General features: G+C 51.7%; 1 protein-coding gene across 2 annotated transcripts in view; it reads right to left on the bottom strand.

Moving 5' to 3' along the window:
- Positions 1 to 749: 749 nt before the first annotated feature.
- Positions 750 to 26,690, bottom strand: part of si:ch211-221n20.8 (uncharacterized protein LOC100034409 homolog) — a 234,870-nt gene continuing 208,929 nt past the window's right edge. For both annotated transcript variants that reach the window (XM_068016442.1, XM_068016433.1), the window contains 4 exons: positions 25,386 to 25,487; positions 17,090 to 17,195; positions 16,701 to 16,817; positions 750 to 2,310 (listed from right to left, as the gene is read on the bottom strand). In XM_068016442.1, coding sequence (XP_067872543.1) covers positions 2,229 to 2,310; positions 16,701 to 16,817; positions 17,090 to 17,195; positions 25,386 to 25,487 — 407 coding nt within the window. In that variant the 3' untranslated portion in view covers positions 750 to 2,228. The remainder of the gene's footprint in view (positions 2,311 to 16,700; positions 16,818 to 17,089; positions 17,196 to 25,385; positions 25,488 to 26,690) is intronic.

Consider the following 26,690-nt stretch of genomic DNA (forward strand, 5'->3'; position numbering starts at 1 on the left):
TAGGCAAGGGAGTGAGGTATATGGAGCAAAGGCAGGTAAATGACAGTAAAATGCAAATCAGCCAAGATCTGTTTGCATGACAGAACAGACCATATTGCTTATTAATCTCTATCAAAATCATAGAAACTTACAGCACAGGAGCCCATTCGGCCCATCAAGTCTGTGCTGACTCTGAAAGAGCAGTCGTGCTTTGTCCCACATCCCTGCTTTTTGTCCTTAAACGTGTAAGTTCCTCATCCTCAGGTAACTGTCTGAGTCCCTGTTAAAATTATTGATGGAATCAATACAGAGGACAATCATTAACAAATAGATTGATTGGAGATAAACATTGCACTGGCAGTTAACCTGACCGTGTCCAGCCTCCAGTCTGGGGATTGTAACCATTACACACTCACAAAAGTGAGGCTTTGCTCTATAGAAACCAGAGTATGATCACATACTCACATCACAACAAGAGAGAAACTAACCACCTCACCCTGACATTCAATTACCATCGCTGAAACCCCCACCATCAACATCCTGGGTGTGAGCATTGACCAGAAACTGCACTGGACCTGCCATATGTTACAAACAGGTAGTTAATCTTTTTCTCTGAACCAATTTCCCTGTTTTTCCAGCCACTGCCCATAAATAGATTAGTAACTGAATTTCTTCCCCTCCCTTAAACCCTAATAATAAATGACTGCAACAACACAGTTGTTAAAATTAAAACAAAGAAATCAGGTTTATTAACATGCACTAAAACTCAGGAAGTGGGTTAACTTCACTATGCATGCTTACAAATATTCAGGGAAAGGTTAAAGGGATAAAAAGAAAAGGACAATACTAAATAAAAAAAAATCTTAACTACTAGTTAACATGGATTTCAGTTAAAACTATAGTTCTTTTAAATATATATAAAAAAAGTACAAAATGGAGATCACCGACTGGAAATGCTGCGCAGGGGAAGGAGTTGCTGAGAATACCTCTTCTCAGACAATTTCTTCTTCTGGCACTCTCAGATAGAAATGGAGGCAGCTAAATTGCTGAAGTCACCTTCTTTTAGATGGAGAGGAAACTGGTAGAAATCAGACTTTCCTGCTGTTTCTGCTGCTTGTCTTCTTGTTGATTTTTCTTGCTGGATTTTTCAAAGTGTGGCTTCTTTTTAATTGTTCTTGTTGAAAAGGCCTTAGAGAGAAGTCAATGCAGCTTGAAGGCAGGTTTGCTTCTTGCAGTGTGGTCTCAGCGAGTAGTGTGTGCAACTTGAAGGTAGCTTTACTTCAACACAAGATGTACCCGCAACCGCTACAGTTTCAAATCCAGTCAGGCTGAATAGTGTGGCTCATGGACAAGCTACATCACATGATCTCCCACCTCCATTTTAATAATTGGATAATAGAAGTAAAAACTTAAACATGCTGTATAAAATGGCAGTTGACATTAATACTCAAATGCACAAAACACAATTTACAAGAGGGTTCTTATCTATTCGTAACACCTTTACCCCTTGGAGAAAAAAATAAATTCTACTTCTAGTCGTTTAGTAGGACAGAACTTGAAAATAGAGACATGTTGTCGAAGCTTTTCATGTTACACTCATCAGGACAATCCACAAGAATAACCAATGTGAGGGAAAACAACAACTTATATTACATGAGAAGAGAGTGCTGATCGGTTGGCAAGTGAACTCTGATTGGTAGAGGTGTTGCCATGAGGAATGAAACAGCAAATGGCTGTCACTTATTTTGTTCAGTTGAAACAGGCACAATGTGTGCACATGTTTTTTCTATCTGCAAAGAACAGGGCCTTGTTTATTACTATCTGTAGCTTCCAGTATGTGAAAATACGCCACACTGTGAGCCCGACGGACAATCTTAAATTGGTTCTCAGCATAATTCTTAACACACTGTGAATTATTTAGCAAATGTTGTCCAATCGTGGAATCACATCCAATGTTGGACACTGTGTTTTGAGTTTTGCAAGTACGGGCTGGTTGGGTACAGCCTGTACCTTGCCCGTTGTGAAAAGCAGAAGGGACATGTTGTTTGATACAATCTGTCAGTCTCTGGGACGTACGGCCTACGTACAGTTGTTTTCCTGCATTTCATAATTTGAGCACCATAATACATCAGCAACCCTCGAGGGGTTAAATCCGCCTTGGCGGACTCTGTGTGTAACTAACTACAAATCCATGGCGATGCTTCTCCCAGTAGTTCTGCCACAGGCCAACACTGGGAGCATCACTCCCATCACTTCCCGGTCCTTTGTTTTTGACACAGTATCTTGTAGCCCACCACGTATGCTTGCACATACACACGGACCTGATTAATCCTACATCGAGAATAGAATAAGGACAATTATTTCAACAGACCAGTCAGAATATTTGCATTGATCAGACTGACATTAGGTCAATGGCAAGAAAACAATGTGGATGAAAAATGAAAGAAAATGTGTTCTTCCAGATTGAAATTGAAGATATTAATAGAGTGATCAGGTGGGTAGAAAAGTGGCAAATGTAGTTCAATGTGTAGAAGGGTGAGGTAATGCATTTAGGGAGGAGAAACAAGGGAATGCACAATAAATGTTAGGATACTGAGAAGTGTAGAGGAACAGAGGGACCTTGGACAGCTTGTTCACAGATCCCTGAAGGTGGCTCGACAGGTAGATAAGGTAATTAGGAAGGCATGTGGGACACTTTCCTCTATTTGCTAAGGCCTAGAATATAAGAGCAGGGAACTTATGCTAAAACTGTATAAAATATTAGTTAGACTACTGCTTACAGTTCTGGTCACCACATTATAGGAAAGATGTGATCACACTGGAGAGGGTATAGAGGAGGTTTACGAGGATGTTGCCAGGAATGGAGATTTGAGCTGTGAGGAAAGATTGGATAGGCTGGGGTTGTTTGAAACAGAGGAGGGGAGATTTAATTGAGGTGGGTAAAATTATGAGGGACCAAGATAGAGTGGCTAGGAATGACCTATTTCCCTTAGCAAAGAGGTCAACAAGCAGGGGACACAGTTTAAAGTAATTGGTAGAAGGATTAGCTTGGAGTTGCGGAGATTTTGTTTTCATCCAGAGGGTGGCGGGGGTCTGGAACTCACTGCCTGAAGGGGCGGGACAGGCAGAAAACTGGGGAGGCGGTGGCGTAGTGGTATTGTCACTGGACTAGTAACCCAGAGACCCAGGGTATTGCTCTGGGGACATGGGTTCAAATCCCACCACAGCAGAAGGTGGAATTTGAATTCAATTAATAAAAAAAAATCTGGAATTAAAAGCTAGTCTAATGATGGCCATGAAACCATTGTCGATTGTTGTAAAAACCCGTCTGCTTCACTAATGTCCTTTAGGGAAGGAAATCTGCTGTCCTTACCTGGTCTGTCCTACATGTGACTCCAGACCCACAGCAATGTGGTTGACTCTTACATGCCCTCGAAATGGCCGAGCAAGACACTCAGTTAAAGGGCAATTAGGGATGGGCAATAAATGCTGGCCTGGCCAGTGACACCCACATCCCATGAATGAATTAAAAAAAAACCTCATCTCATTTCAACAACACCTGAATATGCACTTGAAGTGCTCTAACTTACAGGGCTACAGATCGAGAGTTGGAACGTCAGATTAGGCGAGATAGCTCTTTCGCATGGCATGGACATGTTGGGCCGAATGGCCTCGTTCTGTGTTGTTATTTTCTATGATTCAATGAGAATACTGGGTACGGTCCCGGTTACCCCCAGTACCAGAAGGATATTATTGCAGCTGTTGAGACGGTATGCAGGCAAAAGGTGGTAAGGAACGATCATGTGATTTGGACATGTTCTCAATGGAGCAGAGTAAAGCTGTTCTTAAATTTTCAAGGGGTTGGGATAATATTGACAGTGAAATGTAGTGTCACCTTGTCCTGAACAGTAGATCCAGAAGACACAGTGGGGGGGGGGGGGGGGGCGGGGGGGACGAAATTCAAAACCAATCAGGGGAGGCAGAGGCTCCAGCTTTAATGGATGGCAGGGGGACAGAGAGCAGTGAAACCAGGCCATCCGATCAAAACAGCCAGGCCTCCTCAAGAAAACTCCATCGGACCCCTTCCCAAACATGGCCAAGTCCACTCTCAGAACTGGAGACAACATGCAGGAACTCTCGGCCTGGGACCGACCCCTGACAGGGGTGAGGGTCAGAGGGAGAGAAGGCACCTGGGGGACGGGAAGCCCAAGGCCTCAGAGGAACAAACGTGCCCTCTGCTAACCACCTGGGCCTACTCTGCCTCTGGAACACCCACCTGATGTGGCCTGACTGGGAAATTCATCATTGCAACCCACTCCCTTCCCCCCACTCCACTCAGGCTTCCAACTAAGTTAGCATTGAGACCCCTTAATCAGTCCTGATCTGCATATCTAACATGTTTCTCACATTTTTAACTGTTCCCATTCACCTGGTTGCTGTCAATAGAATTGAATTCAGAGACTGGTCAATAGAGGGAGCTTTACTCTGTATCGAACCCTGGATTTTTTATATATATATATATATATATATATAAATAAAGGTGGCCTTTATACCCCAGGCCATTTTATGTATGTTATGTCGAGGAGGCCTTTATTCCTCAAGCCCCCTTTATATACATTTTAAAAATAACTTTATCAAAATCGAATAAATAAACCAATAACTCAAATTAAAATGCCATTTTCGGCGTCGACAATGCACTCCAGTCCCTGCGGTGCCCACCGGTCGCGGGAGGCCTCAAGCGTACCGGCGGACACCGCATGCTCCTTCACCAGGGAGACCCGGGAGCGAACGTAACCGCGGAAGAGGGGCAGGCAATCGGGGAGGACGGAACCCCCGACGGCCCACAGCCTGGACCTGTGAATTGCCACCTTGGCCAGGCCCAGGAGCAGACCGACGAGGAGATCCTGCTCCCGGCCCATGCCCCTCCGCACGAGTTTCTTCTGGATCTTGGTGGCAAATACAGGGGGCGGGGCCAAAGTGACCAACCAGTACCACAGCATGGAGGCCACCTGTTGGTTTATGACCAGCGCTCAGCCCCTGTAGGAAAGCACTCGGAGCAGTCCTGTCCAGCGCCCCAGCCGAGCGGTGACTTTCGCCTCCAACTCCTGCCAGTTTGCCGTCCAGGCTTCCTCAGTGGGGCTAAGGTAGACTCCCAGATAGAGGAGATGCGTGGTGCTCCATGCAAAAGGCGTCATCTCCTCCGGCAGGGAGTCCACCCGCCACTGACCCACCAGGAGTCTGGAACATTTCTCCCAATTGATCCTCGCGGAGGACGCGGCAGAAAAGGTCTGCTGGCAGTCGCGCATCCTCCGCAAGTCAACGGGATCTGTGACCGCAAGGAGCACGTCGTCGGCGTAAGCCGAGAGGATGACCCGCATGGCCGGCTCGCGCAGAGCCAATCCTGTCAACCTCCTGCGAAGCAGGCACAGGAAGGGCTCCACACAGATGGTATACAAATGGCCGGACATGGGGCGTCCCTGACGCACTCCTCTCCCAAAGCGAAGGGGCGCCGTCAAGGAACCGTTAACTTTGACTAGACACTCTGCGGCAGCGTATAAAAGTCGGACACGGGCCACGAAATGCGGCCCGTGTCCGAAAGCACGCAGAGTCCCGACCGACTGACCAGTCCTCTGGGAAAGATGGATCAGGTCCCGGACCAGGTGGGTGTTGTCCTGGATGGACCAGCCCGGGACTGTGTAGGACTGGTCGGGGTGGATCATGTGGGCCAGCACGGAGCCCAGGCGGGTAGACATGGCCCAGGCAAAGATCTTATAATCCGTGCTGAGGAGGGAGACCGGGCGCCAGTTTTTAAGCAGGCGGAGATCACCCCTCTTCGGCAGCAGGACGATGACCGCCCTGCGCCATGAGAGGGGCATCTGCCCGGTCGCCAGCTGGTCCTGCCTCTGTCACGATCCCACCCCCAGGATCGATGGCGGAGGAGTCCTCTCTGGGTTCTACTGTGAAACTGGAGCCTGTGGGTGCCAGCAGTTCAGAACCCCCCTCCACCTCCGTCCCCAGGCCAATGAGTGGTCTAGGGGAGACAGAAGTTCCCGACTCCGGAAATCCGGCCGGAGCCGAGACCGGAGGCGGAGAGAGAGGAGGCCATCTCCTGCTCCGCCAGCACCCACAGGCCCAGCAGATGGGGCAGCATTCTCAGTTATAACCGGGTCAGTTGTCTCCTGGTTGGTGGTGGGCTCCGGCTGGGAGGGCCGACCCTCTGGGGCCTCGCCCTCCCCTTAACTCAGGGCACCCGACCCAGTAGCAGTGGCAGAATGGGCGGCTTCCCCAGGCTCCCCCACCACAAGCAGAGCCCCACTTACTCCTTCAGGAGGGGCCTCATGTACCGGGGCCTTCCCCTCCCCTCCATCCTGAGGAATAGGGAGCTCCTGCCCGGACTTTGTGGCCTTGGTGGTGGCGGTAGGGGTAACCTGTGGACCCGAAACAGGAGACAGCTCCCCTCCAACAGATGGGCCCTGCGCCTCAGGGCCCCTCGTTACCTCTGTGGAGGGGTGCCTTCTCCTCTTTTTCCCACTGGGGCGCAGAGGCTCAGAGACCTCCATGTCATCAGAGGCCTCCACCTCCGCACCCTCCTTCTTTTTAGTCACCCTGGGCCTGAGCCCAGCCCTGGGACAGGTGGATTCCGTGAGAATGGGCTTTGGGCTGAGCTCAGGCTCGGGTTGTTTCAATGTGTCCAGGGGACGCGCTTCTTGATGTTTCTTTTGCCTCCGCATCTTCCTTCCACTCGGACGGGCACTCCCCTCCCCGCTGGAGGCTGTGAAAACCACAGCCTCCGGAACCGACTGAGCGGTGTCTATTGGATGTGTGGGGGGAGTGGGAGGAGGTGCTGTGGAACCACCCTGGCCCGCCGAGGTGGAGCTGGCGGCCAGGAGGTTGGGGCAGTTCTTATGAACATGCCCCACCCCCTTGCAGACATGGCACCGTGCCCCGACCGAGGTCCAAAAGACACGGTAGGCCGTCCCCTGGAACTCCACATTAAATTGGCCTTCCAAGTCCTCCTCCCACACCAGCTGTATAAATAACTATCGGCGGAAGGAGTAGACATGTTGGAGCCTGTGTTCCCGAAGACCAAGCCGGACTGGGGTGATCCCTGACCTCACCTCCCCCAGATGCTGCAGGTGGGGGAGGAGGAGCTCACTGGGAATGAAGGGTGGGACGTTGGACAACATTATCCGATGAGCAGTGGCCCCCAGAGGGTCCACCGGCAGGAAGGTCCCCCCCACAGTGAGCCCTTTACTCAGGGTCAGGGACACCGCCCGCTCGGTCTTCAAAAAGAACACAGCCTTCCCATACATCTTTGAGGCCGCAACAATGGCCGAGGGGCCGACAACCTCGGCCATTGCCTTTACGCAGGCCTCAATAGACATGTTGGGGTGGGGATAGCTCTTCACCCCATGGCTGCATGTCAACAATTTAAAGGGTGACGGGGCCACGTGGGCAACCACAGAGGCTGCAGCTGCGTAGGTAGTAGAGGGCCCCGCCACCGGTGATGAAGGGCTTGCCATGGGTCTGAGAGCTAAACCCACCCCAAATTGTAGGCTTGAAAACCGAATAACTTAAAAGATTCAGAGGAGATATTGAATATCTATAAAAAAGCAGCCAGAAGTACTGCACAAAGAACAGCTAGGCGTTGCGCAAACGACTACTGGCAACACCTATGCAGTCATATTCAGCTGGCCTCAGACACCGGAAACATCAGAGGAATGTATGATGGCATGAAGAGAGCTCTTGGGCCAACCATCAAGAAGATCACCCCCCTCAAATCTAAATCGGGGGACATAATCACTGACCAACGCAAACAGATGGACCGCTGGGTTGAGCACTACCTAGAACTGTACTCCAGGGAGAATGCTGTCACTGAGACTGCCCTCAATGCAGCCCAGCCTCTACCAGTCATGGATGAGCTGGACATACAGCCAACCAAATCGGAACTCAGTGATGCCATTGATTCCCTAGCCAGCGGAAAAGCCCCTGGGAAGGACAGCATTACCCCTGAAATAATCAAGAGTGCCAAGCCTGCTATACTCTCAGCACTACATGAACTGCTATGCCTGTGCTGGGACGAGGGAGCAGTACCCCAGGACATGCGCGATGCCAACATCATCACCCTCTATAAAAACAAAGGTGACCGCGGTGACTGCAACAACTACCGTGGAATCTCCCTGCTCAGCATAGTGGGGAAAGTCTTTGCTCGAGTCGCTCTGAACAGGCTCCAGAAGCTGGCCGAGCGCGTCTACCCTGAGGCACAGTGTGGCTTTCGTGCAGAGAGATCGACTATTGACATGCTGTTCTCCCTTCGTCAGATACAGGAGAAATGCCGTGAACAACAGATGCCCCTCTACATTGCTTTCATTGATCTCACCAAAGCCTTTGACCTCGTCAGCAGACGTGGTCTCTTCAGACTACTAGAAAAGATCGGATGTCCACCAAAGCTACTAAGTATCATCACCTCATTCCATGACAATATGAAAGGCACAATTCAACATGGTGGCTCCTCATCAGAGCCCTTTCCTATCCTGAGTGGTGTGAAACAGGGCTGTGTTCTCGCACCCACACTTTTTGGGATTTTCTTCTCCCTGCTGCTTTCACATGCGTTCAAATCCTCTGAAGAAGGAATTTTCCTCCACACAAGATCAGGGGGCAGGTTGTTCAACCTTGCCCGTCTAAGAGCGAAGTCCAAAGTACGGAAAGTCCTCATCAGAGAACTCCTCTTTGCTGACGATGCTGCTTTAACATCTCACACTGAAGAATGCCTGCAGAGTCTCATCGACAGGTTTGCGTCTGCCTGCAATGAATTTGGCCTAACCATCAGCCTCAAGAAAACGAACATCATGGGGCAGGATGTCAGAAATGCTCCATCCATCAATATTGGCGACCACGCTCTGGAAGTGGTTCAAGAGTTCACCTACCTAGGCTCAACTATCACCAGTAACCTGTCTCTAGATGCAGAAATCAACAAGCGCATGGGTAAGGCTTCCACTGCTATGTCCAGACTGGCCAAGAGAGTGTGGGAAAATGGCGCACTGACACGGAACACAAAAGTCCGAGTGTATCAGGCCTGTGTCCTCAGTACCTTGCTCTACGGCAGCGAGACCTGGACAACGTATGCCAGCCAAGAGCGACGTCTCAATTCATTCCATCTTCGCTGCCTTCGGAGAATACTTGGCATCAGGTGGCAGGACTATATCTCCAACACAGAAGTCCTTGAAGCGGCCAACACCCCCAGCTTATACACACTACTGAGTCAGCGGCGCTTGAGATGGCTTGGCCATGTGAGCCGCATGGAAGATGGCAGGATCCCCAAAGACACATTGTACAGCGAGCTCGCCACTGGTATCAGACCCACCGGCCGTCCATGTCTCCGTTATAAAGACGTCTGCAAACGCGACATGAAATCGTGTGACATTGATCACAAGTCGTGGGAGTCAGTTGCCAGCATTCGCCAGAGCTGGCGGGCAGCCATAAAGACAGGGCTAAATTGTGGCGAGTCGAAGAGACTTAGTAGTTGGCAGGAAAAAAGACAGAGGCGCAAGGGGAGAGCCAACTGTGCAACAGCCCCAACAAACAAATTTCTCTGCAGCACCTGTGGAAGAGCCTGTCACTCCAGAATTGGCCTTTATAGCCACTCCAGGCGCTGCTTCACAAACCACTGACCACCTCCAGGCGCGTATCCATTGTCTCTCGAGATAAGGAGGCCCAAAAGAAAGAATAAAAAAAAAACAACAGGTTAGGGGAGAGGCTGAGGGAATAGAGGAGAGGCAAAGGCAGGCTGTAAGGGATGACTTGCTTTCTGGAGGTGGTGCTCACAGTACACTTAAAACAGTCTTTGAACTTGGTCTTCTGGTTGGGGGAGGCGTCTTCACCTGGGACAGCTGAAGCTGCCCAGGCACTATCTATCCCTTTCTGTCTGTTTCGCCGGGCAGCTTCAGCTGACCCAGGTTTGGCAATTGGGGTGGGGAGGGAGCTTTCCTGTGTGCTTTTGCAGCAGCACAGATTCCTGCTGAATTGGCAGCCCCACCCCTTGTTGTTCCAGCCACTTGTTCCTCCCCCAACAGTCCAAAGTAAATTACTGGTGTTCAGCACCCACCTCCAGACAAAGCCTTGTTTCCAAAAAATGTCTCTTTCTTCTCTTTAATGGAGATTGTTGTTGAAGTTTCACCTCTGCTTAGTTGTAGCTCCTCTCTCCACCTCTGCAACCTCCAGCTGCCACCAGCACTGTCAGCTGAGACTCGTTGCTGTATTCAGCAGTCAACACTCCACTTAGCCAGCAGCCAACCCCAGTTTTTTTTTCGAGGGAACTTTATTCTGTATCTAACCTGTTTTTTTAAATTTTTTTTATTTTTTTTTTTCCTTGTTTTTTTTTGTGGCCTTTATACCTCAGGCCCCTTTCATATATTTTATGTCGAGGGGGCCTTTATTCCTCAGGCCCCCTTTATATACACACTTATATTTTTAAAATAACTTTATTAAAAACAGAAATAAACAAAAACTCAAATTAAAATGCCATTCTCGGCGTCGACAATGCACTCCAGTCCCTGCCGAGCCCACCGGTCGCGGAAGGCCTCAAGCGTACCGGCGGACACCGCATGCTCCTTCTCCAGGGACACCCGGGCGCGAACGTAACCGCGGAAGAGGGGCAGGCAATCGGGGAGGACGGAACCCCCGACGGCTCGCAACCTGGACCTGTGAATTGCTACCTCGGCCAGGCCCAGGAGCAGACCGACGAGGCGATCCTCCTCCCGGCCCAAGCCCCTCCGCACCGGGTGCCCAAAGATCAGGAGCGTGGGACTGAAGTGCAGCCAGAATTTGAGGAGCAGCCCCGTCAGATACTCAAATAGGGGCTGCAACCTCGCACACTCCGTATAAACATGGAACACGGACTCGTCCAGGCCGCAGAAAGTACAGCTGGCCTGGGAGTCCGTGAACCTACTTAAAAGCCTATTGCACGGGACTGCTCTGTGCAGCACCCTCCACCCCAAGTCCCCGATGTAAAGGGGGAAGACTCCCGCGTAGAGAGACCTCCATCGGGGTTTCCCCTCGCCGCCAGATGGCAACACGGACCGCCAGGGCGTGTCCGGCCGTCTGATGAGGGCGAGGAAGTGGAGAGTGTGCAGGAGCAGCCCGTACAGGAAACCCCTCCGCGCCGATTGGAATGGCACAGAGGGCATTTCCGAGAGGCGGCTCGGGTTGTGCTGGACCGGCTCCCGAGGAGGGTTTCGGGGCCTGGGTCCGATGAGCAGTTCCGGCCGAGCGGGGGTCAGCTCCGCCGGGATCACTCCGGACTCCCGAGCCCCCTCGCCACCTGCAGTGAGGGGCGTCCCGGGGGTTTCGGCTACTCCTCCGCCCACCGGACCGTCCCCGGAGTCGGCCGCCCGGACAGCCGAGGCGCTCTCCTCCATCGGCGGGGGAGCGCCCTGACTGGAGGCGACCATGTTCCAGACTCGGAATAGATCCCGGTAAAAGACAGGCAACTCCCTCAGAGAGGCGCGGCGAACGGACTCCACCGGGAGCTGCGTGTCGTCTTGAAGCAAGTGACACTGGCGGAAAAAATACGTCGCCAGCGCACACCATCTGGGAGGACGCTCGACGTACAGGTAACTCTACAGGGTCCGAAGGCGGAGAGTCGCAGCCTGGGTGCGGACGAACACCAGCGACTGACCGCCCTCCTCAATCGGGAGACTCAGGACCGCAGCAGAGACCCAGTGTTTCCTCTTGCCCCAGAAGAAATCGACGAGTTTCTTCTGGATCTTGGTGGCAAATACAGGGGGCGGGGCCAAAGTGACCAACCGGTACCACAACATGGAGGCCACCAGTTGGTTTATGACCAACGCTCGGCCCCTGTAGGAAAGCACTCGGAGCAGTCCTGTCCAGCGCCCCAGCCGAGCGGTGACTTTCGCCTCCAACTCCTGCCAGTTTGCCGGCCAGGCTTCCTCAGCGGGGCTGAGGTGGACTCCCAGATAGAGGAGGTGCGTGGTGCTCCACGCAAAAGGTGTCATCTCCTCCGGCAGGAAGTACACCTGCCACTGACCCACCAGGAGTCCGGAATATTTCTCCCAATTGATCCTCGCGGAGGACGCGGCAGAAAAGGTCTGCTGGCAGTCGCGCATCCTCCGCAAGTCAACGGGATTTGTGATTGCGAGGAGCACGTCATCGCCGTAAGCCGAGAGGACGACCCGCATGGCCGGCTCGCGCAGAGCCAATCCCGTCAACCTCCTGCGAAGCAGGCACAGGAAGGGCTCCACGCAGATGGTATACAATTGGCCGGACATGGGGCATTCCTGACGCACTCCTCTCCCAAATCGAAGGGGCGCCGTCAAGGACCCGTTAACTTTGACGAGACACTCTGCGGCGGCGTATAAAAGTCGGACACGGACCACGAAATGCGGCCCGAGTCCGAAAGCACGCAGAGTCCCGAAAAGGTATTCGTGATCCACCCTGTCGAACGCCTTCTCCTGATCGAGGGAGAGAAAGGCGACCGACTGACCAGTCCTCTGGGAAAGATGGATCAGGTCCCGGACCAGGTGGATGTTGTCTTGGATGGACCGGCCCGGGACCGTGTAGGACTGGTCGGGGTGGATCATGTGGGCCAGCACGGAGCCCAGGCGGGTAGACATAGCCCGGGCAAAGATCTTATAATCCGTGCTGAGGAGGGAGACCGGACGCCAGTTTTTAAGCAGGCGGAGATCGCCCCTCTTCGGCAGCAGGACGATGACCGCCCTGCGCCACGAGAGGGGCATCTCCCCGGTCGCCAGGCTTTCCCCCAGGACCCGCGCGTAATCGTCCCCCAGGACGTCCCAGAACGCCCTGAGGAACTCCACGGTCAACCCATCCAGCCCTGGGGATTTTCCCCTTGAGAGCTGGTGGAGGGCGCCAGTCAGCTCGTCCAACGTGAGCGGAGCCTCCAATCCTTCGGCGCCCTCCGGGCTGACCTGCGGCAGGTCCTCCCACAAAACTCTGCGCGCATCCTCGCTGGACGGATCCGGAGAGAACAACGCACTGTAATAAGTACGGACCAGGTGGCCCATTCCCTCCGGATCCGTGATGGAGGATCCGTCGTCGGCCAGCAGCTCGACGAGCGGCTTACGGACCCCCCGCCATTTTTCCAGCGAGTAGAAGAAGGGTGATGCGCGGTCCAAATCTTCCAGGATCTGGATCCGCGACCTCACGTACGCGCCTCGGGACCCTATGAGCTGCAGGTCCCTCAGCGCGCCCTTCTTCTCTTTGTACGCCTGCCACAGGGCCGGGTCCGTGACGGCATGACCAAGGCGGGACTCCAAGTCGAGCACCTCCCTCTCAAGGCGCCCGATCTCGGCCTCCCGCCTCTTGGTCGACCCCTTCGCGTACTCCTGACAGAAGACGCGGATGTGAGTCTTGCCCACATCCCACCATAGCCTCAAGGAGGGGAAGCCCCCCTGCTTCCTTCTCCAGTCGGCCCAGAATCGACAGAACGAGTCCCGAAATCGCTTGTCCTCCAGCAGCCGGTTGTTAAAGTGCCAGTACGCGGACCCCGCCCGCGTGCGGAGCGGAGTGAACTCCGCCCACACCAGGTGGTGGTCCGAGCACGGCACCAGCCGCATGGAGGCCGCCGCGACGCGGGAGACGTACGCCTGCGAAATGTAGAGGCGGTCGATTCGCGACCCCCCCTCCTCCAGACCTCCACGTGAAGGCGCTGGAGTCAATATGGAGATTCCGCCAGACGTCCACCAAGTTAAGGGAGCTGATCAGTCCCCTCAACTTCTCCACTGACGCTTGGCCGCGCTGGGGACCGGAGCGATCCCCCACCTCGAGGGTGCAGTTAAAATCCCCCCCGAGGATGATGCACTCGCCTCTATCGATGGAGCTCAAGAGAGCGGACACTTCTTCAAAGAAGCGCGCTTGCAACGCGCCGGGCCTGGGCGCGTACACGTTCACAAAGTGGAGCGGCACGCGACCCAGACGAACGGCAAGGTGGAGCAAGCGGCCCGGCACTAGCTCCTTGACCCCCAAGATCTCCAGCCGAAAAGTCGGGGCCAACAAGATAGCCACCCCACTAGAAATAGGGGTGATGTGACTCATGTAGACCCCACCCTGCCACTCCAGGAGCCAGGTGGCTTCATCTCCCGGAACAGTGAGGGTTTCCTGCAGAAAGCTCACCGTGTATCTCCCTTCCCTGAGGACTGAGAGATTGTGAAATCTGCGGTGAGACCCCCTGCTGCCGTTGATGTTGAGGCTGGCTATGGTTATCTTCATGTCAAAGGTACTTAAAACCAGTCACCAACACCTCACTGTGAGGAGGGAGTGGAAGTGCACCTGGCCCTCCACTCCCCCAGCAACCCATTGAGGAACACATTAAAACGGCGCCTCTCAACCAGTTTCACGTCCGTGTGCTTGCCCGCTATCTTAAGGGCGGCACGGACCGACTGGATGATCAGCGCCAGATGCGACCAGCGGTCGAGGGCCAGCTCAACTTTATTGCGGCAGCCCCTGCAAACCGCGAGGAAATCCCGGAGTTCCGCGGTGGGGATGAGAGGAGATTCGGTGGGAGGCACGAGGGACTCCACCACCTCACTGACGATGGAATCAAGATCATCCTCCGTGGCCCACACCGAATCCCCATCCTCCTCCAGGTCATCACCGCCAGCGGCCGACACATCCACCACACATGGTGGGGCGGACGTCCCGACCGCGCCAGCTGGTCCTGCCTCCGTCACGATCCCACCCCCAGGATCGATGGCGGAGGAGTCCTCTCTGGGTTTTACTGTGAAACTGGAGCCTGTGGGCGCCAGCAGCCCAGAGCTCCCCTCCACCTCCGTCACCAGGCCAATGAGTGGTCCAGGGGAGACAGAAGTTCCCGACTCCGGAAATCCAGCCGGAGCCGAGACCGGAGGCGGAGAGAGGAGGCCATCTCCCGCTCCGCCAGCACCCACAGGCCCAGCAGATGGGGCAGCATTCTCAGTTTTCACCGGGTTGGGTGTCTCCTGGTTGGTGGTGGACTCCGGCTGGGAGGGTTGACCTTCTCGGGCTTCGCCCTCCCCTTCATTCAGGGCACCCGACCCAGTAGCAGTGGCAGAATGGGCGGCGTCCCCAGGCTCCCCCACCACAAGCAGGGCCCCACTTACTCCTTCAGGAGGGGCCTCATGTACCGGGGCCTTCCCCTCCCCTCCATCCTGAGGAATAGGGAGCTCCTGCCCGGACTTTGTAGCCTTGGTGGTGGTGGTAGGGGGAACCTGAGGACCTGAAACAGGAGACAGCTCCCCTCCAACAGATGGGCCCTGCACCTCAGGGCCCTGTGTTATTTCTGTGGGTGGGTGCCTTTTCCTCTTTTTCCCACTAGGGCGCGGAGGCTCAGAGACCTCCATGTCATCAGAGGCCTCCGCCTCCACACCCTTTTTTTCCTTTTTAGTCAACCTGGGCCTGAGCCCAGCCCTGGGACAGGTGGATTCCATGGGAATGGACTTTGGGCTGAGCTCAGGCTCGGGTTGTGTCAAAGTGTCCAGGGGACGCGCCACATGATGTTTCTTTTATCCCCGCGTCTTCCTTCCGCTCGGACGGACGCTCCCCTCCCCGCCGGAGGCTGTGAAAACCACAGCCCCCGGAACCGACTGAGCGGTGTCTATTGGATGTGTGGGGGGAGTGGGAGGAGGTGCTGTGGAACCACCTTGGGCCGCCGAGGTGGAGATGGCGGCCGGGAGGTTGGGGCAGTTCTTACGAACATGCCTCACCCCCTTGCAGACGTGGCACCGCGCCCCGTCCGAGGTCCAAAAGATGCGGTAGGCCGTCCCCTGGTACTCTATACTGAAGTGGCCCTCCAAGACCTCCTCCCACGCCAGCTGCATGAATAGCTGGCGGCGGAAGGAGTAGACATGTCGGATGGAGGCTGTGCTCCCGAAGACCGAGCGGGACTGGGGTGATCCCTGACCTCACCTCCCCAAGATGGTGTAGGTGGGGGAGGAGGAGCTCATCAGGAATGAAGGGTGGGACGTTCGACAAGATTACCCGATGTGCAGTGGCCCTCAGAGGGTCCACTGGCAGGAAAATCCCACCCACTGTGAGCCCCGTATTTAGGGCGAGGGACACAGCCCGCATGGTCTTCAGGAAGAACACAGCCTTCCCATACATCTTTGAGGCTGCAACTGTGGCCGAGGGGCCATTGCCACAGCCATTGCCTTAACACAAGCCTCAATAGTCATATTAGGATGGGTGTAACTCTTCACCCTATGCTTTGATGTTAAGATTTTAAATGGTGACGGGGCCACAGGAGCAGCTGTCGCAGCTGCTGCAGCATAGGAGGGCCCCACCACCGGAGAGGACTGAGAAGTCATGGGATAGAAGAGTTACAGGCACTCAGCACTCAGTATTCCCAATCACAGAGGAGCCAATCCCCGTGCTGTACCTGTCCTGGGAGTGTTTGATGGGGACAGTGTAGAGGGAGCTTTACTCTGTATCTAACCCGTTTTTTTTAAATTTTATGTCGAGGGGGCCTTTATTCGTCAGGCCCCCTTTATATACATAATTTTAAAATAACTTTTTTAAAAACAGATAAATAAATAAAAAACTCAAATTAAAATGCCATTCTCGGCGTTTGATGGGGACAGTGTAGAGGGAGTTTTACTCTGTATCTTACCCCCGTGCTGTACCTGTCCTGGGATGGCCGGATATATGATTGTTCCCTTAAACCTACAGACACACACTCACAGAGAAATCAGTCTCTCCCTTCCCATTACCTGTATTTGATGCAGAGCTGAACACCAAGTGGCCCACATCTGTCAACGTAGCTTTCCCGAATGCCCTGGCGTGTAGCCCGTGCTGTGCTGACTGTCATAGTCACCATGGGACAGGTGCTGGGGGGAGTGAGATCACAGTATGAGCAGCAGCGAGCCTCCCAGAGAATTCGTAACCCCCAGCATACATTCCCCACCCCACAGACCCTCAGCACTGCTGCTCCCCCCTCACATAAACCCTCCACTTCACACCCAGCCACATCGCCAACTCCCACATACCCATCTCACAACTACCCACATACACCCACCCCACACCCATACAACCCAAACCCCACCTCCCACTCCCCATCCTCTGAGAAGCCGAGGTGGTGTCACTTCCTTTCCTTACTCACAGTTTTTCACAACGGTTTCCAGCTGTACCCTCCGGACATTCACACTTGTTAAATGGTCGGCAGGTACCTCCATGTCGGCACAGAGGGACACAGGGAGCAATAACAGCTGGAGAGACAAACAGACAACATCAAACAACAGAAAGAAAGGGAGGGAGACAGAGAGAGGGACAGAGAGAGACAGAGACAGAGAGACAGAGAGAGAGATAAACAGAGAGAGGGACAGAGTCAGAGAGACAGAGACAGAGAGAGAGATAAACAGAGAGGGACAGAGACAGAGAGACAGAGACAGAGAGAGACAGAGAGAGACACAGAGACAGAGACACAGAGACAGAGACACAGAGACAGAGACAGAGACAGAGACACAGAGACACAGAGAGAGGGACAGACAGAGACAGAGAGACAGAGACAGAGAGACAGAGAGAGAGATAAACAGAGAGGGACAGAGACAGAGACAGAGAGAGACAGAGAGAGAGATAAACAGAGAGAGGGACAGAGTCAGAGAGACAGAGACAGAGAGAGACAGAGACAGAGAGAGAGATAAACAGAGAGAGGGACAGAGACAGAGAGAGAGAGAAACAGAGAGAGAAACAGAGACAGAGAGAGACGGAGACAGAGAAAGAGAGATAGACAGAGAGGTAAACAGAGAGAGAGACAGAGACAGAGACAGAGAGACAGAGAGAGAGAGAAACACAGAGGGAGATAGAGAGAGAGAGACAGAGAGATAAACAGAGAGAAGATGGTAAAAGAGGGGGGGTGTGTGGCATTGTTAATCAAGGAAAGTATTACAGCGGCAGAAAGGACGTTTGAGGACTCGTCTACTGAGGTAGTGTGGGCCGAGGTTAGAAACAGGAGAGGAGAGGTCACCCTGTTGGGAGTTTTCTATAGACCTCCGAATAGTTCCAGAGATGTAGAGGAAAGGATAGCAAAGATGATTCTCGACAGGAGCGAGAGTAACAGGGTAGTGGTTATGGGGGACTTTAACTTTCCAAATATTGACTGGAAATACGAGAGTTCGAGTACTTTAGATGGGTCTGTTTTTGTCCAGTGTGTGCAGGAGGGTTTTCTGACACAGTATGTAGACAGGCCAACCAGGGGCGATGCCACATTGGATTTGGTACTGGGTAATGAACCCGCCCAGGTGTTAGATTTAGATGTAGGTGAGCACTTTGGTGATAGTGATCACAATTCGGTTAGGTTTCCCTTAGCGATGGGCAGGGACAGGTATATACCGCAGGGCAAAAATTATAGCTGGGGGAAAGGAAATTATGATGCGATTAGGCAAGATTTGGGATGCGTAGGATGGGGAAGGAAACTGCAGGGGATGGGCACAATCGAAATGTAGAGCTTATTCAAGGAGCAGCTACTGCGTGTCCTTGATAAGTATGTACCTGTGAGGCAGGGAGGAAGTTGTCGAGCGAGGGAGCCGTGGTTTACTAAAGAAGTTGAAGCGCTTGTCAAGAGGAAGAAGAAGGCTTATGTTAGGATGAGACGTGAAGGCTCAGTTAGGGCGCTTGAGAGTTACAAGCTAGCCAGGAAGGATCTAAAGGGAGAGCTAAGAAGAGCAAGGAGAGGACACGAGAAGTCATTGGCGGATAGGATCAGGGAAAACCCTAAGGCTTTCTATAGGTATATCAGGAATAAACGAATGATAAGAGTTAGAACAGGGCCAATCAAGGATAGTAGTGGGAAGTTGTGTGTGGAATCAGAGGAGATAGGGGAAGCGTTAAATGAATATTTTTCGTCAGTATTTACAGTAGAGAAAGAAAATGTTGTCGAGGAGAATACTGAGATTCAGACTACTAGGCTAGATGGGATTGAGGTTCACAAGGAGGAGGTGTTAGCAATTTTGGAAAGTGTGAAAATAGATAAGTCCCCTGGGCCAGATGGGATTTATCCTAGGATTCTCTGGGAAGCCAGGGAGGAGATTGCAGAGCCTTTGTCCTTGATCTTTATGTCGTCATTGTCGACAGGAATAGTGCCGGAAGACTGGAGGATAGCAAATGTTGTCCCCTTGTTCAAGAAGGGGAGTAGAGACAGCCCTGGTAACTATAGACCTGTGAGCCTTACTTTGGTTGTGGGCAAAATGTTGGAAAAGGTTATGAGACAGGATTTATAATCATCTTGAAAAGAATAAGTTCATTAGCGATAGTCAGCACGGTATTGTGAAGGGTAGGTCGTGCCTCACAAACCTTATTGAGTTTTTCGAGAAGGTGACCAAACAGGTGGATGAGGGTAAAGCAGTGGATGTGGTGTATATGGATTTCAGTAAGGCGTTTGATAAGGTTCCCCACGGTAGGCTATTGCAGAAAATACGGAAGTATGGGGTTGAAGGTGATTTAGAGCTTTGGATCAGAAATTGGCTAGCTGAAAGAAGACAGAGGGTGGTGGTTGATGGCAAATGTTCATCCTGGAGTTTAGTTACTAGTGGTGTACCGCAAGGATCTGTTTTGGGGCCACTGCTGTTTGTCATTTTTATAAATGACCTGGAAGAGGGTGTAGAAGGGTGGGTTAGTAAATTTGCGGATGACACGAAGGTCGGTGGAGTAGTGGATAGTGCCGAAGGATGTCGTAGGGTACAGAGGGACATAGATAGGCTGCAGAGCTGGGCTGAGAGATGGCAAATGGAGTTTAATGCGGAAAAGTGTGAGGTGATTCACTTTGGAAGGAGTAACAGGAATGCAGAGTACTGGGCTAATGGGAAGATTCTTGGTAGTGTAGATGAACAGAGAGATCTTGGTGTCCAGGTGCATAAATCCCTGAAAGTTGCTACCCAGGTTAATAGGGCTGTTAAGAAGGCATATGGTGTGTTAGCTTTTATTAGTAGGGGGATCGAGTTTCGGAGCCACGAGGTCATGCTGCAGCTGTACAAAACTCTGGTGAGAGTATTGCGTGCAGTTCTGGTCACCGCATTATAGGAAGGATGTGGAAGCTATGGAAAGGGTGCAGAGGAGATTTACTAGGATGTTGCCTGGTATGGAAGGAAGGTCTTACGAAGAAAGGCTGAGGGACTTGAGGTTGTTTTCGTTAGAGAGAAGGAGGAGGAGAGGTGACTTAATAGAGACATATAAGATAATCAGAGGGTTAGATAGGGTGGATAGTGAGAGTCTTTTTCCTCGGATGATGATGGCAAACACGAGGGGACATAGCTTTAAGTTGAGGGGTGATAGATATAGGACAGATGTTAGAGGTAGTTTCTTTACCAGAGAGTAGTAGGGGCGTGGAACGCCCTGCCTGCAACAGTAGTAGACTCGCCAACTTTAAGGGCATTTAAGTGGTCATTGGATAGACATATGGATGAAAATGGAATAGTGTAGGTCAGATGGTTTCACAGGTCGGCGCAACATTGAGGGCCGAAGGGCCTGTACTGCGCTGTAATGTTCTAATTCTAAAAAAAAAAGAGAGGGGGACAGAGAGAGAGAGACAGAGAGGGACAGAGAGAGAGAGATAGAAAGATAAACAGAGAGAGAGACAGAGAGATAAACAGAGAGAGAGAGAGAGACACACACACAGATAGGGACAGAGAGAGAGACAGAGAGAGACAGAGACAGAGGCAGATAGATGGAGGAAGACAGAGAGCGAGAGATGGAGAGATAAACAGAGAGGGACAGGGAGACAGAGAGGGACAGGGAGACAGGGAGAGAGAGAGAGGGACAGAGAAAGAGAGAGACAGAGGGAGAGAGTGAAATCCAAGAGCAGCTGCTACAAGACAGGTTGCTAGATGACGGAGATGAGAAAGGATAGAAAGGGAAGGATCAAATGGAAACAACAACAACCTTCATTTATATAGCACCTTTAACACAGTAAAACAGCCTAACGTACATCACAGGAGCTTTACCAAACAAACACTGGCACAGCCACCAATGACGGAGCGATTAAAATCAGGGATGTTTAAAAGGCCAGAATTAGAGGAGAGCAGATATCTCGGAGGGTTGTGAGGCTGGAGGAGATTACAGAAATAGGGAGGGGTGAGGACAGGGAGGGATTTGAAAACAAGGATGAGAATTTTAAAATCAAGACTTTGCTTGAAGGGGAACCAATGTAGGTCAACGAGTACAGGGGTGATAGGGGAACGGGACATGGTGTGTGTTAATGTAGGTCAGTGAGTACAGGGGTGATAGGGGAACGGGACTTGGTGTGTGTTAATGGAGGTCAGTGAGTACAGGGGTGATAGGGGAACGGGACTTGGTGTGTGTTAATGTCGGTCAGTGAGTACAGGGGTGATAGGGGAACGGGACTTGGTGTGTGTTAATGTAGGTCAGTGAGTACAGGGGTGATAGGGGAATGGGACTTGGTGTGTGTTAATGTAGGTCAGTGAGTACAGGGGTGATAGGGGAACGGGACTTGGTGTGTGTTAATGTAGGTCAGTGAGTACAGGGGTGATAGGGGAACGGGACTTGGTGTGTGTTAATGTAGGTCAGTGAGTACAGGGGTGATAGGGGAATGGGACTTGGTGTGTGTTAATGGAGGTCAGTGAGTACAGGGGTGATAGGGGAACGGGACTTGGTGTGTGTTAATGTAGGTCAGTGAGTACAGGGGTGATGGAGGAACGGGACTTGGTGTGTGTTAATGTAGGTCAGTGAGTACAGGGGTGATAGGGGAACGGGACTTGGTGTGTGTTAATGTAGGTCAGTGAGTACAGGGGTGATAGGGCAACGGGACTTGGTGTGTATTAATGTAGGTCAGTGAGTACAGGGGTGATAGGGGAACGGGACTTGGTGTGTGTTAAAATACGGACAGCAGAATTTTGTATAACCTGGCATTTACAGAGGGTTGAATGTGAGAGACCAGCCAGGAAAGAGAGAAGCAGGAACAGAGATCAAGAACGAAACTTGGAGAGAGGGAGAGAGAGAGAGAGAGAGAGAAACTTTGAGTGAGAAAAACAGATAGAGAAATACTAGTGTCGTGTTGTATCACAAGACTGCCTATTGTGATTTTAAAGCTATACAGCTGGTCAGACTCCATCCGGAGTAACTGTGTTCAGTTCCGGTCAGACTCCATCCGGACTGACCGCGTTCAGTTCTGGTCAGACTCCATCCGGAGTGACTGTGTTCGGTTCCGGTCAGACCCCATCCGGAGTGACTGTGTTCGGTTCCGGTCAGACCCCATCCGCAGTGACTGTGTGCAGTTCCGGTCAGACCCCATCCGGAGTGACTGTGTGCAGTTCCGGTCAGACTCCATCCGGAGTAACTGTGTTCAGTTCCGGTCAGACTCCATCCGGAGTAACTGTGTTCAGTTCCGGTCAGACTCCATCTGGAGTAACTGTGTTCAGTTCCGGTCAGACTCCATCCGGAGTAACGTTGTTCGGTTCCGGTCAGACTCCATCCGGAGTAACTGTGTTCAGTTCCGGTCAGACTCCATCCGAAGTAACTGTGTTCAGTTCCGGTCAGACTCCATACGGAGTGACTGTGTTCAGTTCCGGTCAGACTCCATCCGGAGTAACTGTGTTCAGTTCCGGTCAGACTCCATCCGGAGTAACTGTGTTCAGTTCCGGTCAGACTCCATCCGGAGTAACTGTGTTCAGTTCCGGTCAGACTCCATCCGGAGTAACTGTGTTCAGTTCCGGTCAGACTCCATCCGGAGTAACTGTGTTCAGTTCCGGTCAGACTCCATCCGGAGTAACTGTGTTCAGTTCCGGTCAGACTCCATCCGGAGTAACTGTGTTCAGTTCCGGTCAGACTCCATCCGGAGTAACTGTGTTCGGTTCCGGTCAGACTCCATCCGGAGTAACTGTGTTCGGTTCCGGTCAGACTCCATCCGGAGTAACTGTGTTCGGTTCCGGTCAGACTCCATCCGGAGTAACTGTGTTCGGTTCCGGTCAGACTCCATCCGGAGTAACTGTGTTCGGTTCCGGTCAGACTCCATCCGGAGTAACTGTGTTCGGTTCCGGTCAGACTCCATCCGGAGTAACTGTGTTCGGTTCCGGTCAGACTCCATCCGGAGTAACTGTGTTCGGTTCCGGTCAGACTCCATCCGGAGTAACTGTGTTCGGTTCCGGTCAGACTCCATCCGGAGTAACTGTGTTCGGTTCCGGTCAGACTCCATCCGGAGTAACTGTGTTCGGTTCCGGTCAGACTCCATCCGGAGTAACTGTGTTCGGTTCCGGTCAGACTCCATCCGGAGTAACTGTGTTCGGTTCCGGTCAGACTCCATCCGGAGTAACTGTGTTCGGTTCCGGTCAGACTCCATCCGGAGTAACTGTGTTCGGTTCCGGTCAGACTCCATCCGGAGTAACTGTGTTCGGTTCCGGTCAGTCTCCATCCGGAGTAACTGTGTTCGGTTCCGGTCAGACTCCATCCGGAGTAACTGTGTTCAGTTCCGGTCAGACTCCATCCGGAGTAACTGTGTTCAGTTCCGGTCAGACTCCATCTGGAGTGACTGTGTTCAGTTCCGGTCAGACTCCATCCAGAGTAACTGTGTTCAGTTCCGGTCAGACCCCATCCGGAGTAACTGTGTTCTGTTCCGGTCAGACTCCATCCGGACTAACTGTGTTCGGTTCCGGTCAGACCCCATCCGGAGTAACTGTGTTCAGTTCCGGTCAGACCCCATCCGGAGTAACTGTGTTCAGTTCCGGTCAGACCCCATCCGGAGTAACTGTGTTCAGTTCCGGTCAGACTCCATCCGGAGTAACTGTGTTCGGTTCCGGTCAGACTCCATCCGGAGTAACTGTGTTCGGTTCCGGTCAGACTCCATCCGGAGTAACTGTGTTCGGTTCTGGGCCACGCATCTCAGGAAGGATATACTGGCCTTGGAGAGGCAGCAGCACAGATTGACCAGAGTGATGCCAGGGCTGAAAGGGTTAAATTACTAGAACTGGTTGCAGCATCTAGTCTTGTATTCCTGAGTATAGTAGATTAAGGGAAGATCTAATTGTGGGGTTTAAGATCATTGATGTATTCGATAGGGATGATAGAGAGAAACTATTTCCTCTGGTGGGGATAGTCCAGAACAAGGGGCAATAACTTTTAAATTAGATCCAGGCCATTCGGGGTGATCGGAGAAAAATACTGCGAAGCTGGAAATCTGAAATAAAAACAGGAAATGCTGGAAATACTCAGCAGGTCTGGCAGCATCTGTGGAGAGAGAAGCAGAGTTAACGTTTCAGATCAGTGACCCGCGATTCCTGATGAAAGGTCATTGAGCTGAAACGTTAACTCTGTTTCTCTCTCCACTGATGCTGCCGGAGCTGCTGAGTATTTCCACTCAGGGCTGATGTCAGGAAGCAATTCTTCACACAAGGGGGAGTGGAAATCGGGAACTCTCTCCAGAAAGCTGTTGGGCAGCAGATCAAAGGAAAAACTTCAAACAGAGATTGATGGATCTTTTTTATTGCGAAGAGTATTGTTTTGTCAGGGATGTGGGTGTCACTGGCAAGGCCAGCATTTGTTGCCCATTCCTAATTGCCCTTGAACTGAGTGTCTTGCTCGGTCATTTCGAGGGCATGTAAGAGTTAACCACATTGCTGTGGGTCTGGAGTCACATGGAGGCCAGACCAGGTAAGGACAGCAGATTTCCTTCCCTGAAGGACATTAGTGAATAGGATGGGTTTTTACAACAATTGAGAATGGTTTCATGGCCATCATTAAACTAGCTTTTAATTCCAGATTTATTAATTGAATTCAAATTTCACCACCTGTCGTGATGGGATTCGAACCCATGTCCCCAGAGCATTAGCCTGGGCCTTGGGACTACTAGACTAGTGACAATACCAATACGCCACTGCCATTAAAGGATAAGGAGCAAAGGTGGGGGATGGAGTTGAACCAGGATCTAATGAAATGCTGGAGCAGCTGAAGGGGCTGAATGGCCTCTTCCTCCGTACTATCCCTCTGTCTGCCCTCAGCGGGTGCAATGGGGTCTCCACGGATCAGGATGTGGGGTTGGAGTGAGGCGGTATAGGAGGGTGGGTTTTATGGAAGTGTGGTGAGGGGATTGGAGGTTGCATGGGGTGTGGAGTGGGGTGAATGGGGGTATAGGTAGAGGGATATGGGAGAGGGGATGTATGGGAGTTGGGGGCATATGGAGGAGGGTGGGGTGTAGGAGAGTTTAGAGGTATATGGGAGTTGGAGGTATATGGATAAAGGGAGTAGGTGTTGTGGGTAAATGGGGATGTGGGGTGGGGAGTATTTCACAATTGTGGGGTTTTTAGGGGTTGGAGGTGTATGGGGGGGGTAGGGGATTGAGGAGTGTATGGGGATTTGGGGTGGTATATTAGGGGTGGGGGTGTATGAGGATGCTGTTGGGGATATTTTGGGATTTGGGGTACATAAGGTAGGTGAGGCTGTATGTGATCTCTCACCTGTCTCGCAGGTTCTTCCCGTGAACTGATTGCGACATCTGCATTTATTGTATCCGACACACGTGCCTCCATTTTTACAGCTTGGATTACAGACAATGGGTTCTGTAGAAAAGTAAATGATGGTAATCCCAGAGCCAACTCACAGTGATTAATCCCAGCGCCAACTCACAGTGATGAATCCAAGTGCCAACTCACAGTGATGAATCCAAGTGCCAACTCACAGTGATTAATCCAAGTGCTAACTCACAGTGATTAATCCAAGTGCTAACTCACAGTGATTAATCCAAGTGCTAACTCACAGTGATTAATCCAAGTGCTAACTCACAGTGATTAATCCAAGTGCTAACTCCAGTGATTAATAAAAGTGCTAACTCCAGAGATTAATCCAAGTGCCACATCACAGTGATTAATCCAAGTGCCAACTCACAGTGATTAATCCAAGTGCTAACTCACAGTGATTAATCCAAGTGCTAACTCCACAGATTAATCCAAGTGCCACATCACAGTGATTAATCCAAGTGCTAACTCACAGTGATTAATCCAAGTGCTAACTCCAGTGATTAATCCAAGTGCTAACTCCAGAGATTAATCCAAGTGCCACATCACAGTGATTAATCCAAGTGCCAACTCACAGTGATTAATCCAAGTGCCAACTCACAGTGATTAATGCAAGTGCCAACTCACAGTGATTAATCTAAGTGCCAACTCACAGTGATTAATGCAAGTGCCAACTCACAGTGATTAATGCAAGTGCCAACTCACAGTGATGAATCCAAGTGCCTATTCACAGTGATTAATCCAAGTGCCAACTCACAGTGATTAATCCAAGTGCCAACTCACAGTGATTAATCCAAGTGCCAACTCACAGTGATTAATCCAAGTGCCAACTCACAGTGATTAATCCAAGTGCCTATTCACAGTGATTAATCTCAGTGCCAACTCACAGTGATTAATGCAAGTGCCAACTCACAGTGATTAATGCAAGTGCCAACTCACAGTGATGAATCCAAGTGCCTATTCACAGTGATTAATCCAAGTGCCAACTCACAGTGATTAATCCAAGTGCCAACTCACAGTGATTAATGCAAGTGCCAACTGACAGTGATTAATCCAAGTGCCGGCTCACAGTGATTAATCCAAGTGCCGGCTCACAGTGATTAATCCAAGTGCCGGCTCACAGTGATTAATCCAAGTGCCAACTCACAGTGATTAATGCAAGTGCCTATTCACAGTGAATAATCTAAGTGCCAACTCACAGTGATGAATCCAAGTGCCAACTCACAGTGATTAATCCAAGTGCCTATT

This window comes from Heterodontus francisci, chromosome 2 (genome assembly GCF_036365525.1).
Source record: "Heterodontus francisci isolate sHetFra1 chromosome 2, sHetFra1.hap1, whole genome shotgun sequence".
Taxonomy (NCBI): domain Eukaryota; kingdom Metazoa; phylum Chordata; class Chondrichthyes; order Heterodontiformes; family Heterodontidae; genus Heterodontus; species Heterodontus francisci.